This window comes from Lepidothrix coronata, unplaced genomic scaffold (assembly GCF_001604755.1).
Source record: "Lepidothrix coronata isolate B3197 unplaced genomic scaffold, Lepidothrix_coronata-1.0 Scaffold1, whole genome shotgun sequence".
NCBI lineage: Eukaryota > Metazoa > Chordata > Aves > Passeriformes > Pipridae > Lepidothrix > Lepidothrix coronata.
Window position 1 is genome coordinate 1422784 of NW_016690181.1, and position 15043 is coordinate 1437826.

The 15043-nt window shown below is 37.2% G+C and overlaps 1 protein-coding gene across 1 annotated transcript in view; it reads left to right on the forward strand.

Moving 5' to 3' along the window:
* The window catches only part of LOC108496203 (cytosolic phospholipase A2 epsilon-like), a 32388-nt gene that overhangs the window by 15926 nt on the left and 1419 nt on the right, over positions 1 to 15043 (forward strand). Inside the window, exons 7-19 of the mRNA XM_017812712.1 lie at positions 2165 to 2207; positions 2656 to 2719; positions 4097 to 4239; positions 4397 to 4486; positions 5169 to 5206; positions 6852 to 6987; positions 8659 to 8795; positions 9999 to 10221; positions 11153 to 11267; positions 12042 to 12179; positions 12456 to 12563; positions 13374 to 13565; positions 14033 to 14202. Of these exons, the coding sequence (XP_017668201.1) occupies positions 2165 to 2207; positions 2656 to 2719; positions 4097 to 4239; positions 4397 to 4486; positions 5169 to 5206; positions 6852 to 6987; positions 8659 to 8795; positions 9999 to 10221; positions 11153 to 11267; positions 12042 to 12179; positions 12456 to 12563; positions 13374 to 13565; positions 14033 to 14202 (1597 nt within the window). The remainder of the gene's footprint in view (positions 1 to 2164; positions 2208 to 2655; positions 2720 to 4096; positions 4240 to 4396; positions 4487 to 5168; positions 5207 to 6851; positions 6988 to 8658; positions 8796 to 9998; positions 10222 to 11152; positions 11268 to 12041; positions 12180 to 12455; positions 12564 to 13373; positions 13566 to 14032; positions 14203 to 15043) is intronic.

Genomic DNA, 15043 nt, shown 5'->3' on the forward strand with positions numbered 1-15043 from the left:
GCTTTCCCTGCCACAGGCTGTAATATGCTGCTGATTCTCATAGTGAAACTGAGGTCTGCAATAAAAAAAAGACCACAAATCCCAAACTGTGATGGAAGAGAGGACAGGAGTCTTAGTATGTGTAATGAGGACTTCTAATAGCAGGTTGATTGGTAGAGAAATTACCAGCTAGTCACAAGAAATGAATGCTATTCAGAGCTCCAAAGATAGGCAAAATATTCAAAAGTCCCTGCCAACCTGAATAGTAAGAGCTCTTTTGCACGCAGTTCAGCTCTGTTTCTAACTGCGGCTGATTTCCAAAGCTTCAGAGAAAAGTGAGTGCCTTTGCTCTTCTAACACTAGTGTATGGATAACCAGGTTAAAAAAAAATAAATTAAAGCATCTGTCTTAGGCTGTGACCAGCAGAAATCTTGAAATTCAGGATATAAAAGTGGAAAGTGCAGTGTGGAGAGTAACTAACAAGTGACAGTAGCTGGGCTTCCTTACAGCACTGACAGCAGAGGTAACACCCCAATAGAGAAAATTCAGATATCGGTGCTTAATGGCTGAGTTGTCCTGGTTCTTCTCAGGAGCATTCCAAGCTGTTCTGTACAACAGTGTAGGTTTTCCACCATGTTTGAGGGTCATACCTGGGACCTCCTGGCTATCAGCTAACTTTATACTTTACTGACACCAGTACTTCAAATAATACTATACTTTACTGGACATTTACTTTCAAGAAGAGATATCTTTACCTCTCTTTCCACCTTCATTTCATCAGGCTATGCAGACTAAAATCTTTTAATATTTATCATGCTGTTTCTTGCTTTCCTTGTTTTTCTTAATGAAGCATTTGAAGATAGTGACACCATATGTAATGTTATGACTATTTTATTGCAAAATCATAATTAAGTGTAAAAATTTGTGTCTGAAACAAAACTTGAGTGGTATGGTACTTATGCCCATTTCCCTGTATACTGGTAGAAACACTGAGTATTTCTTGTCCATTCCTGACAAATATTCTTTGAATTCTTCTGAAATACACTTTCAAAGAAAGATCTTACAAAATTCTTAAGTGTATAACTGTTTTTTGAGGAGAGGTGTTTGCTTGGATTTTGTTGTTGTTTGGTTTTTTTTGAATGGAAAGTTTTGCAGTGTATTTAGCCAGCTCATATTTTTCTCTTAAAGGAAAACACTGATTTGGAAATGAAACTTTAAGCTGTTTATGAGCCTTGCAATTTTAGGTGAATTCTTTGTCACGGGAAATCTTATAAAGCTATTATAATGCATGTTTATACTGAAATCTAATTGTTATGATAAATCTTCACTTAAAGGGGATACAACCAATGTCCTTTATCTGATTTCAAAGGAATTGTATCTTCTGGCTTCAGCTGAGATAAAATACATAAAATACAGAATTATGTGAAACCTCAGAGTGTTATAATCCATAGCTTTTAAAGTCTTAATAGACAGCTTGTAATCTCTGTAGCAGGTTGAGGAGTCAGTGCTCAATCTTCATAAAGTATTCCTTTTTAACTACTCTGAGTTCTTGAGATACTATATAAACTTACATGCGCAATTTATTAAACGGGTAAATGATAAGATATTCTTAATGGACATTGCCTTATTTTTCTGATGGAAAAATAAGAATATATTACGAATTAACCTCTACCCCTGTAAGTGGAAACACATCTACACATATAGTGATCTATTAAAATCTCATGTGTGATTTGCAGGTCACTATATAGAGGTGAGTACAATTACTTCTGCTCTTATGGTGATTTTTTTTTTTAAGTTGTGGAAATCTAGGCAGTTGTATCAGTTTTTGAAGTACAAAACCTTGGGTAAAACTGTAACGATCAAAACAATCAAGATGGATTTAACAGCCTCCAGCTGTCGTCAAACTCAATGTGTCACATATCAGTATTCATTGCATGGTTTACTGAAGCAAATGTATAAGACCACAGGAGTAGAAATCCAACTTCATATATTGTCATGAGTGGATGGAAAAATTGCAACTCAGGTCATCATCTAATCTTAAGCTTTAAAGTATTTTTGTGTGAGAATGTTAAAGTCAGAAATGTCAAAGCTGATGGGGGAAATGAGTAATGTGTTAACTAATAGACTTAAATATTTGTCTGAGTTGTCACACCCATGACATTATATTTTCTGTTTTATTTTTCAGTCTGGACTATCCTGATGGCATTATTACTAATGGAGTACTAGTGGTAATATATATTTATTGCAATCTTTCTTGTGTCTGCATAGGAAGTGCAGACTAACTCTGGAAACTCTGAGCTCTGTCCTAAAGCCAATATTGCCACCTACTCTGTTCTGCAAACTGGAGGCCTAGAACTATCAGGAGTTAGTGAAGCAAGTGATACAATGCTCATAAAATAGTCCCGTATCTTAATGCACCCATTATTTTGAACAGGGCTCACCTTCTTTACTTAACTGTCTCTCCAAGCTCAAGCAGCTCATGAGCTGTTCCTCTTTAATTTCATATTCAGAAAAAAATACCTTATCTCTATTTCCCTCATGTTATCTGAAGACATAGTAATAGATAATAACTGTGTTCCTCATTGATCAACCAGAGGGGTTGGTTGAGAACAGTATGAATCACTTGCAATGACATTTATGCTTCTCTCAGTCATCACTCATCCTCTCTTGCTACAGGCACGTGAGGTTTCCTGTTTGGAGGTTAGAGTGGATATGGGGAAGCTGAAGCAGCAATCCACAAGTGAGGTTATTGCTTCATTAAACTATTGTTTTTGTGTTGTGATTAAGTCATTATAACAGATGTTTGTGCATGTTACTGTAGCTGTGTCATATAATACTTAGTTTTGCCATGTCCCACCTGACAAAAGATTGTATCTGTCAAAATTCAAGTTAGTCAAGTATTTGGTTATGAGGCAAATCTTAAACTGATGCAAAAATAGAGCCATATATACTAGAACGAAAAACTTGGAAAAATTATGTTAGTTCTTTTTTTGTTTATTGCTTGTCCAAAATGAATTTTTCTAAGTTGGATCTTCTTTTAAAATTATCTTATAATTCAAATAATATGTAAAAATATTATCCTGTATGTTTGATTTGGGTTTGAGTATGTATAAAGTTTATGCAGATTTAGGGTTCCGAAAGAGACTTTTTTTGTTTTTTTTTTTAGTAAAAATAATAAACTTAAGCTCTTAAAACTTAAATGTAAAATTGTATTGAAGGGGTCTGCCCAAAATGCATGAAAATACTCCACAACCACAGGATCACCAAAACAGGACTGTTTGTAAAATTTAGCTCTAATAAATACAGCAGGATTCTTCGCTAGTCTTTAAATTCATTCAAATAAACAGTAACTTTTGTAGAGCTGCTCATGCGGTAAATCTCAAAAACTCTCATCTGTTTTGAGTTAATTCACGGATGGAAAATTGACCTTTACAAAGAAAATGGTAGCAATTACTGAGTTGCACTACAGGAACTTTCAGGCTGAGATCTAACATGGGGAGGAAAGGTTAGTGAAGTAAAATTATATGCTTCTTGGCCCTGATCTTGCAAGAGAACTGTATATTATCTCTCTGTAAACGTAAAGGCTTTTTTGTACAAGAAACACAGACTTGGGGTTGACAGGTTGTTTCAGTTTTGGTGACATAAGGGCATATACCAAGTAGTCTGCTTGATTTTTGAGTTTATAGAATCATTTGACGGTTGTAGTCTTAATATAATGAAATGTACACAATGAACTAGAACAGATTGACTTCAAATAAATTGCTCTCATTCAGCATGGATAATCCAAAACACCCTTACACTGACACTCCTTTAAATCTAAACCTTAGTTTCATTTAGTTATGGAAATAACTACCAAATAGCAAGCTGTGATATTTAAAAAATTTGTGATTTCTGTATATTTATGATTTATACAGATTCACCAAGATATTTTATATCAGTTTTCAGTCTGTTTCAGACACCCAAAGTCTACTTAGTCATCGTGGTGTAGGGAAAATCAGACAGAAAGAGTGCAGAGTAGAAGTGGATTGGTTTGGTTGTTTGTTTGTTTGTTTTAATTAGCTGTGTATGTTTGCTTAGGATAGTTAAAATTCTCTTTGTTCCCTACCTCTCCATTTAGACCAGGAGCTTACATTTACAGTGAAAGGATCACATGAAGGAAGCCAGAAGATTTTGCTGGACTCTGGTCCCAGCCTTCATATCATCGTGTTTCACTGCATCATAAATGACCAGACAAGACTGGATATTATATTGCCAGAAGAGGTAAGTTCTATTTCCGTCTGTTACCATTAACCTCAATGAAATTAGAACAAGAAATTAATGTAACCAGTGAACTGAACTAGCCCTCTTAGTATGAGAAATTCTAGAGATGACAAACATTTCCTGTGTGCATATCCAACTCCTTTTTACATTTTTTCAGCTGGCTGATGGAAATGAAACAGAGAAGCCTGGGGTCCTTTCTTTCCCTTTGAGTTCTCTCCCTTTGCAGAAGGAAATAGTACTAGAAGAGGTGAATGCTGTGAACCTTTTGAAATATCTATTTTTAAAATGTGTTTGATATTGTCCTCCTAGAAATAAAGTTACCAAATAAAAAAATCACTGTGTAAAATTGTACAGCTAGTTATTGTAAATGATAAAAAATAGTTTATCATAGTCACTTTTAAGGAAGCAAGTGTTAACAATAATTTTCATAATATGAAAATCATTGTAACCCTGCATCCCACAATTAGAACCAAGTGGTTTCAAGGAACAAAAGTGACAAAAGTGCATATGTACTTGCATTCAAGATTCTTTTTTTATATTGGGGTAATTCTGGAATGGCTAATAATTAAAAAAGTTATGAGATTATGAACTTAATTCAGATTTTAATTTGTCTAAATACTGATAGTGGGAGTGGTTTTGTATGTATTTTTTTATTTTAGTTTAATAAGTTAACTTATTCCTGTTGCCTCTTCTAAGTGTGTGCACTGGTGACTGGTGTGAGATGCAAACTTGTGGTGCACTACCTGCCCCAAACATGCAGGCTTATAAGAGAAGAGAAAATGTGACTGGCTAATTGTATGAAAAAAGTCCTTAACCTTATGATTTATTATTTAAAATCCCCCTCTCTTACTCAATAGGCATTGCCTGAGCTTGAAAGAAAGAATGCTTTAAAATTTGATGGTAATTAGTTTTACTTTCTCAATTTCTAGGATAATTCATTTCGCTTGTGCTTGACAACAAGAAAATGGTAAGATAGCCTCTTTTTGTCCTATCATCCAGGACTACTGTGAACTAATTATGTAGGTTTTTTTCTATGATAGGTGGAGAGAGGAACACATGCCACGTGAGTGCTTTGTCCTGTGCTCACGTGGTGCTTGAGGTGAGTACAAGTCTGCTGCAGTTACAGGATTGTGCAGTTCAATATGAGTATGTGAGCCTTCATAGATTTCTTCAGAGTAAATTAGTTTATTTTATGACTATGGTTCTAACACGTGAGTAAAACTGTACTACTCACATATTAATTTTATTTCCCACTTATGCCAACAGTCAGATTTGCATAATGACTGAAATAAACTATCAATCTTTAACTTTGCAAAATCACCAAAATAAACGTAGGGCTTCTGCCCCTTCTCCTGCTTCACCAAATAGAATGGAAGCTGAGATCTGACCAGCTGCACCTCTGACAACCCACTTGCAGGGACAGAATTGCACCAGTGATAGGTAAAATTGAAGATAATGATGTTTTATGGTATAGCTGAAAACTTCACGTGGTTCACACCATCCCAACTACTGGGTGATATATAGAAGGGAATCAAGGTGAATTTTCATGACTTTGGGAGCACTTTGTGTAGGTGCAGAGTTACCTGTTCAACCTCAGACCATAACAAAATATATTGAAATGTGAATCTAGAAGACACAGATTTATAGAGAGAGCAGGAGAAATTTTAATCTATTACTAAGAGAGTTGTTTGTTTTGTAGAGTAAATCAGTTGAAACTATTCTGTTTTTGAAATTACACTGTGAGATAAACCAAATTTGCTGGAGAACAGAGGAACAGAGGGTTAGGGTTAATCCTTGAAACACTCAAATTTGTGAAATATTGGTGAAAATAATATTCAGGACAGACTTTGCAGCCACCAGAGGGTGATGTGAACAAGAAGATTTGGTCAATATTTAGTGCTCTTTTCAGTAATGAGTATATTTATGTTGTTGAAGGCACATAACATTAGCTGCCATTTGATTGGGTTTGCACCTTTTTTTCTGATTTTTCTTTTTACTTGTGCTTCAGTTTATCAAGGGACAAAATTACAGGTGTCTGCACATGTGAGGAAAAAAAAAGATGGATATTCCTGTATATTTGCAGGATGAAGCTTGCAAATGCTTATCTAAGAATCTGTTAAGGACACAGATGAAAGGCTGGATTTCCCAGGACAGAGGCTGAGCAGGGAGTGATCATTGCTCTGTAGTTCAAGCTCCCTCATGTAACTGATGAGGACCATCACTTTAAACACTGTTAGTGGACTGTCAAAACTTGAGAACAAGTGATGATGGCATCACTTGAATTTTTCAGGATGTCATGGTGACAAACAGGAATGACACAGAAAAAAAATATGGCCAAAATTATCCCTTTTGGTGATCTTTCCCTGACTTGTGTGCCTTGCCTTTGTGTCCATGTTAACAAGAAATCTAAAGTACCTTTGAACCTCCTCTTCATCCTGACTGCTACTCCTTTCTGTCAGTAGAAATGCTTGTTTTTCTTCTTTCCTTGATCAATATGCAGACTTGGAACTAACTTGTTTTACAGATTATTTATTTTCTGGTTACCTGCCCTACAGATCTTGAAATCAGCTATAAATAACATGAGCATTGATTTGTCCCATTGTCTGTTCTAGCTCAGGAGATCTGGATGTGCGCTTGGGTTTTAGCCTGTGCAAGGAAGAGCAGGATTTCCTGCGGAAAAGGAAGAAATATGTTGCTGCTGCCCTGAAAAAGATTCTTAATTTGGAAGAGGATCTGAAAGAGCATGAGGCAAGCCAATACAGTCCATGGCAGCAACTCCTTTCCAGAAATCAGGGCCTGGGTCACAAATTCAAACCACAAATAAAAGCCCAACTTGAATAATGCTACTACTGTGGGCCAGGCCTGGCCACCCAAGGCAAGGGATGAGCAAGAGAAGCAGTGGCCTGTTAATGTAGCAGAGCAGAGGAGGCAGGATAATGTCTTCACAGACCCCAAAACTTCTTGACAGCTCCTCAATTCAGCCCAATCCTGTTTATTCTTGGTATTGCTCATGGGTCTTAGGAGTAAAATTTATAGTGGGCAGACATGGGACTGCTGGGGGATGTTGCCTGGGAAAGAGTGTGCCTTATCTCAGTGACAGACACAAGGTTGTGGGCATGGCACATGTAAGGGGTTTTGAGAGGAAGAAGCAAATATTTTCACACAAACATCTGAATAAAAATTCTTGGGGTGGTTTCTGCAGCAAAGAAGCTGTATTCTTGAGAAAACCAACAGATAGAATAAAACCATCAACCTGGAAAAGAAGAGTGAATGTTACAGCATCATGAGTTGTAGATGAAATAGCTTATTGCAAGTTTAGCTGTATCACTATAGCTCCTGCTCCTGTCTCCATAGTTGAGTCATAAATTTTGTAACTGCTTATGCCTAGCTGGGTTGCTGACAATCAGAAAAGTAAACATACAAACACCAAGAATACTCTTCAGCATTTTAGGAAAAATCCCCTCTACCTTGTTAACTGACTTACATTTGAACTGAAAAAAACCCCCACCCACATTAGAGTTTTAATTCATAATGAAAAAGTTACAAGACGTAAAACCCAGAACATAATTTTTGGAATTCATTTTAGTTAAGATTATGAGATTTTTCCTCATTTCCTGGATTTAGGCTCTGAAAGAGTTTAAAGTACCAAGAACATCTATTTTGGTGGGTTTTCTGTGGTTTGGGGTTTTTTTAGGATAGAAGAATTGTTTTCTTCATGCTCTATTCATTGACTTTAGAATAACATATTCCTTTATGAAATTAGAAGCTAATACTTGAAAGATAAAAATAGACATTTTCCATAGGGCATGTAAACATCCACACAACTCTAGATGCTAAGGGAAGCAAAGGGTGTACTAGATCAGGAAAAGATTAAGAGAAGAATAGTCTGTCTCTTCAATTACACTTGGACTGTGAAAGGGGGGAAACCCTATCAATGACTGTGCTTCAGGATGTAAAGTAATTAGTAATTAGTGGCCTGCGGCCAGGAAGGCTTTGGCTATTGTGTAGTTTGGCTGATTACAGGGTGCTGTGCATTCTTCTGCAACACTGGTCATTGTTAGAGGCAGAATCATGGATCCTTAATCTGCTCCAGTGTGGCAAATCCTGTATTTTCTATGATGGCCTCTAATAATACACTTTGAGAAAAATTCCAGGGTGATGAGGTTGATTTCCATTTCTATATTAAGTAAACACCCTCCTGTCCGCCTCATCTGAGTGGATAAGACATAAGCCTTCCCTCTCACATCAGTCAGGTGATGGCAAACAGAAGCCTTTTGCAAGAATCACACCCTTTTCATATGAAGCAACATCACTGCTTGTGTTAATGCCTGCAACCTGTTATCGGATTTCTGCAGTAAGGACTGTTTGTCTCTAATAGGTGCATGGCTTTCTCTCCCTTTGCCTTGCTGTGTTGAACAGGTGCCGGTGGTGGCCATTACAACCACGGGGGGAGGCACGAGATCACTCACTGCCATGTATGGCAGCCTGCTGGGTCTGCAGAAGCTCAACCTGTTAGACTGCATTTCCTACATTGGTGGTTTATCGGGTACCACATGGTGAGAATGACCCAAAGAAGGTTTATGTTTTCTCTGTTCAATGCTCTTGACTCTTTGTACAACACCATTGGCTTATATGGCACTTAGCAGACCAAAAGCATTTCCCTTCTCCCCACAGTCTCCTCTCTGTCCACCTGGAACAAAGAGACAAAACATACTGATTAAGAGATCAATCATCACATTTGTGAGCTGCTTTTGTCACCACACTGACTCAGTCTATGCCTGATATTTCCATATGAATGCTCTATTCCTTTTTTGTCTTTTATCAACTGTTTAAACTAAATGCAACAAATTTGTCTTTAGACTGGAAACTGAAGGAAGATGAGAAGAATAATTTATGCCTGCCACTTGCTGGTTATTCTCACTTCTATTTTGGATTTACAGTGCATCTCTCTCTGGTAAAAGATGTGTGGGCCTAGTGGAATTAATATGTCACAGGAAGCCCACCAAATGGCACCAATTTACTGACCCCGGAGAAACTGCAACTATGGTTGCTCATTGTTAAGTGCTCTTTTCTTCTAGTGGGCATACAGCAGATGTCAAACTTAAAATAACTAAGGTATTTAATCAAGTAGGTTTTAGGTACCTTCTCTCTTCTATACCTGTTTGGAAGTGGAGAATTTTTTTTCACTGAATTGAATGTTAGTCCTTTATATCCAAACTTAATGGTAAGTTTTTCTAAGGATTTGCCAAAATTCTTTTAACTTCTCTGTATGTATGTGGTCTGAGAACTTTGTCTGTGTTATGAGTTCAAGCAGACAAATAAGAATGGCCATACAAGGACATGCCTAAGGACTGCCCAGTTTTCTCACTGGCGCAAGCCATTAGCAGATACATGGAACTGAATGTAGGACTAGACCAAACTAGTAGTGACTGCTCCTTAGAATATTCCCCACCTTTCAAGAAATGAATTTGAGGAGGACCTGTGGAGCCTTTGCACTTAATATCCTTGAGTCTTGGGGTTTTTTCTCCCTTGAATTTGAAGATAATTTTTGGACCCACAGAAACTTTTGTCATCACCAAACCAGGAAAGATTGGAGGTTTTGTTTGCTCTTGAAATGAGAGTATTTGAAATATGTTTAATTTTTAGTTGTGAATCCCACAAGAATTAAGGAACAGGTAAATAGGTTGCACGAAAGTTTTCTGAAGGCAAACCCCACAGTATTACTCCTCTTTGATTGTTTTCTTCCAACCTTTCTTCAGGACCATGGCAAACTTATATGAGGATGCTAATTGGTCACAAAAGTATCTGGAGGACGCAATCGAGGAAGCTCGCAAGCAAGTAACCAAATCCAAGACCTGTTGTTTTTCTTTGGACTGTCTGAAGTACTATTATAATGACCTGATGGAGAGGTCTAAAGAAGGACATAACACCTCTTTCATAGACCTTTGGGGGCTTGTAATTGAATCCATGCTACATGATAAGGTATTACTCCTTTTTTTTCCACAAACCTGTTGAACTTCTATAGCTACTAGGAAGAAGAAAATAAATCCTGGGATGCTATTCAGTACTACTAATGCAAATAATTAGTTTAGTAGTTGATTAAATATTATATATTCAGATCTATTTTTAAATCACTGCTGTTGATATGAAGAAAGGTTGACCTTGAACTGAAGGAGCCAGGGCATAGCAGTCAAAGGTGTTCTTTCTCCTTAAAGAAAGAAGATTCCTGAGAAAAAATATTTTTAATCATAAAAAAAATCGCTTTGGACATTAAATATTCTCACTGGAAGAGGCACTTAAAAATTTGAAATAATTTGCTTCTCTAGCATAAATGAAGATATGCATTTATAAAGTGACCTAGTATGTGACATATGGAGATGTTTCAAATAGTGGGAAAGACCATTCTCTAAATATGATATCAAGTTTTAAAAAAGAGTGATAGAAATCTTATTACCTTAAAAATAGTATATCTTAAATAGTTTCCATCTGGTTTATGTTTATACAAGGAAGTTTTAAATTGTCATGTGCAACAGAATATATTCTTGCATACGCATATACTTGCAAAATATCTTAAAATATGATAAATTCTTTGCTAAGACCCAGCCAAGGAAAGAACCTTTCCTTCCACTTGCCAGCATAATTTTTCCTGGGAATGTTTTTTGGGTTCTTTTCTTGATGAATCTACAATCAACCTTTCTGCATATATCAAAATCTGAGATCCCACATAGGGTGTAGCTGCTTCTTATGGGATATTTGCCAAGATTGGAATATTCCATGGCAGGTATTTCTGAGCAATCCAGTGAGCTGGGAATGGGAATGGGGAACCTGGATAAAGCTGATAATTCACATTATATTATTTCAAGCGTAAGTTGTTTTTCACCGCGTTCCGTTAACTATTTTTAATCAAAACCAGAAAGATGAGCACAGACTTTCGGACCAACGGCAGGCAGTGGATAATGGTCAAAACCCATTGCCCATCTATGTGGCCATCAACCTCAAGTCCAACTATAGTGCCCAGGCATTCAGAGGTAATGGTTATGATTTAGATTTCTTAACAATTTTATAATTTAAGTAATCCAAACTTAAATAATATCCGCATAATCAGCTTTAATAATACGATAGTTCTTTCAATCTAACTGCAAAAAAACCCCTCAAACCCCAAACAACTATTAAAATTTCAAATAATAATGACTAAAACTAAAACAAAAAAACAAAGAAATATTAAGTGTTTAGCATTTGAGTTCTTTATATTGCCAGAATTGGAAACATGGTTTTACCACAGCAGATGTCCAAGCCACCATTTATCCTGGCACAAAAAACTTGTAATAAAACAAATTCTTATGATGGTTCCACATGGTCTTGTTTTGCACAGTGAATGGGAGAACTTTGAATTTTTGGGTCCAGTGTCAGGAAAATCTCCATTACTATTAATTTTCGTAGTATTTGTTTAATATGGCATCTGAATACGTGATACCAAATGAATACTGAGCTCTCTGTCACTAGAGCCCTAAAGAGAACAAGTTGTACGTGAGCAATACATACTTCTGGGTAAGATTAACCGCATTAAGGGGCCAGGGCTTTTCTGCTGGAGATTGCTGTATCACAGCCAGGGACTGCCCTCCCATGATGTGGAAGGACCTTATGGCATCAGTACTGCAAGCAACACAGATACAGCTATAGCTGGTGAAAAGCATATTATGAACTAGCCAGTGTCTTTCTCATTATTTGCTTTCTAGTATTCCTCTGTTTAGCAATAGCTAACGTATTACTGCCTTTTCATGGTCTGGCTGCTGTTACCATAGAGTGGCTGGAGTTCACTCCCTATGAAGTTGGTTTCCTGAAATATGGAGCATCTATCCGCGCAGAACATTTTGGAAGTGAATTCTTTATGGGAAGGATGGTGAAGAAGCTCTCAGAGACTCGAATCTGCTATATGCAAGGTGACTATTGCCTAGGGGGAAAGGTGGTCTACTTGAGAGACACCTGGCAGTAGTGAGTTCATGGTCTGTGGTGGGCAGCACTGGAAAGACATCAGCAAACAGGTTGAGCTGGTGTGAGTTTACATTAGCAGGGACATACTTAGGAAATATGCCTGTGAAGGTATCCATACAGACAGAAAGGAAGTATCCAAGTGGAAGAACTGAAGGTATGTATCAATTAAAATTCTTCCAAGGCTACTCCATCAATCAGCTTCTATTCACTCGTTCATATTACAGGCATGTGGAGTAGTATATTTTCCATAGATGTGATGTATGTCTGGAATTTGGCTGCTGATTCAGAGGACTTCTGGTGCAGATGGACCAGAGACAGAGTAAAAGATATTGGTGAGATTTTTAATTTTTTTTTCACCAACAGTATATATTGCTTATATTGTGTGAAGATGTCTAATGCATAAAGAAATATTGTCAAAGTCAGAGAGAAAAAGATGAAGAAGACAAAGTAGAGATATCAACTATGATTTTTTTTCTGCTTGATTTAGAACTAAATTATGCTTCTTTGGCATAGATATTCCTTTTTCTAAAGGTCACAGAGACACAAAAACAGTCCCCAGCAGACATGTAGAAGTCATGTTGTATTAAGAACATATCTTAAGATTGTTAAATTAGGGTATGTTTCTCCTTGGCCACTAATAATGCGTGTAGAGAAAACAGCTCTTGCAGAGGACTATTTTCTTAACTAAACTGCCCGTGGAGAAAGCTCGCTTTTGCTATTAATTGCATGGGGAACCTGGAGTGGCTGGTCTTCTAAGGTAGCTGATATTGCAGCTGAGTGATATTCACATTCAGAAGGTGTCCTGTTCAAAGGCCAGTGTTGTCTTTCTGTATGTTTTGGGGCTCATGTCTCCCGTCTATCACACATTACCATAGAGGCGGGCATTACTTGAGGAAGTCTAGAGTGGGAGTTGGGGCTGACTGCCTGGCAGCCTGCTGCCTGCAGGTATCTGTCATTTAATTCACTGTCTAATGCTGAGTTTTATTTGGTAGCATAGACCTTAAGGGCTTATAACTATGTTTGATTTACCTTCGGGCTGAGGGAAGGTGATAACTGTTGGTATAAGTCACTCCATTTTTTAAAAATATTGATAATTTCAGAAAACCATCCTAAACTTAGAACTTCTTCTTTCTGTCTTGCAGCAGAAGAACCCTTTCTGTCCATGAATCCCTATGAAGTGGACACATGTCTATTCACTCCCTCTAGCGTCCTCTCCTCTGCTCTGCGAGATGTCTTAACAGGACGCCCAACCATTGCACAGTACCCCAATTTTATCAGAGGCTTCCAGCTGCATAACAAGTACCTGGAGAGTGAAGGATTTTCTACCTGGAAAGGCACAGTAACTCAGCCTGTTTTTTAGTAGTATTCTAAGGAGGTTTAGGTTTTGGAACTCATTTAGGTTTTCCAACAAAGAGGAAGAGATGAGGCTGACTTCTGACATTCCACTTCTCCCTTCTACAATTGAAAAACACGTAGCCAGTTTTGAATAGCATTTCAATTTTGGGGTGTGTGTTGAAGGGGGAAATTGTATCTGATTGTATTGTGTTCCAGCAGACAAGCTGAGTTTAGCCTAAGGAGGCAGGAGGGATCTCCCCTTCAGGGCCAAAGCAGCTTGTGGTGCCCAGGAAGGAAGGAAGGAAAAAGCAGTAGTGTGTCACTCCTGTAAATCAGTACTGCTAGAGTCAAAGGAAGGCAGAGGCAACGTGGGACAAAATTCTCCATTCTTCCCTTTTTAACTTTCTTCAGAGGAGCAGACAATCTTGTGTTTTATTTGTTGTAATGAAAATTATTTATGTTTCAGACACAGTGATAGACTCCTTACCAAATAAATTGATGGAAACAGCAGACAATGAACTCTCCCTGGTTGATACTGGCTTTTTCATTAATACCAGCTACCCACCACTTTTGAGATCAAAGAGGGAGGTGGACGTCATCCTACATCTGAATTACAGTGGAGGGTCACAGACACTGGTAAGAAAAGCCATGGTAGCTGAGATATTCATGGTGTTTTTGTTTCTAGAACTCGTCAGATAAAACGCCTAACTTTTTAGTATTGGAATGGGAATTAGATCATTAATATTGATTTATTATTTAGATCATTATGGGATTTATTTCTCAGTAACTAAGAAAAATATTAGAAGACAGTGATGGATTATAGGCATTTTAAAATCGTCAAGGTCTTCACTGCACTGGGTTCAAGAGTTTTGAAGAGCTGATGGAGAAATGTTCAGGTACTCTGATACTGATTTTGGCTCTCCTTGTAGTGAAAGAGTTGCAAAAGCTAAGACCCTGACAATATTTTAACAAATTAAATGAGAAAACCTATGTGTCTTGGCCTCTTTATCTCATATTAGTCTTAGGGAAATGTACTGGCTGATGCCAGACGTGATTAATAATTAAAATTAATATAGGTAGTGTTGCATATATAATGAGAATAATATAAAAATAAACATAGGTTTATAGTAAATATAGCTGTTAAAGTTTTTTTTTCATGAGATCATAAGGTATGTTGATAAGTGTATTTGTTAACAGGGAGTCATTATCAAGCAATCACCAATTATGGAGAGGACAGAAAGACTGGGAAATTGGTAAATAATGAATATGTCAAGACAATGATACAGAATAATCTGGACTGATGTGCTTCATCTCCATTCTTGCAGTTTCTTTGCCTTCCCCTTCTGAACTTGTTTCACTGGAATTATGAAATTAGTCCTGTGGCTTTTGGCTTCATTTTCAAGTTCAAAGAAAGGGACTGTTTTCTTATTTTGCCTAAAACAATGTGGAAAATAAGATAAGATGCAATATCTGGTGT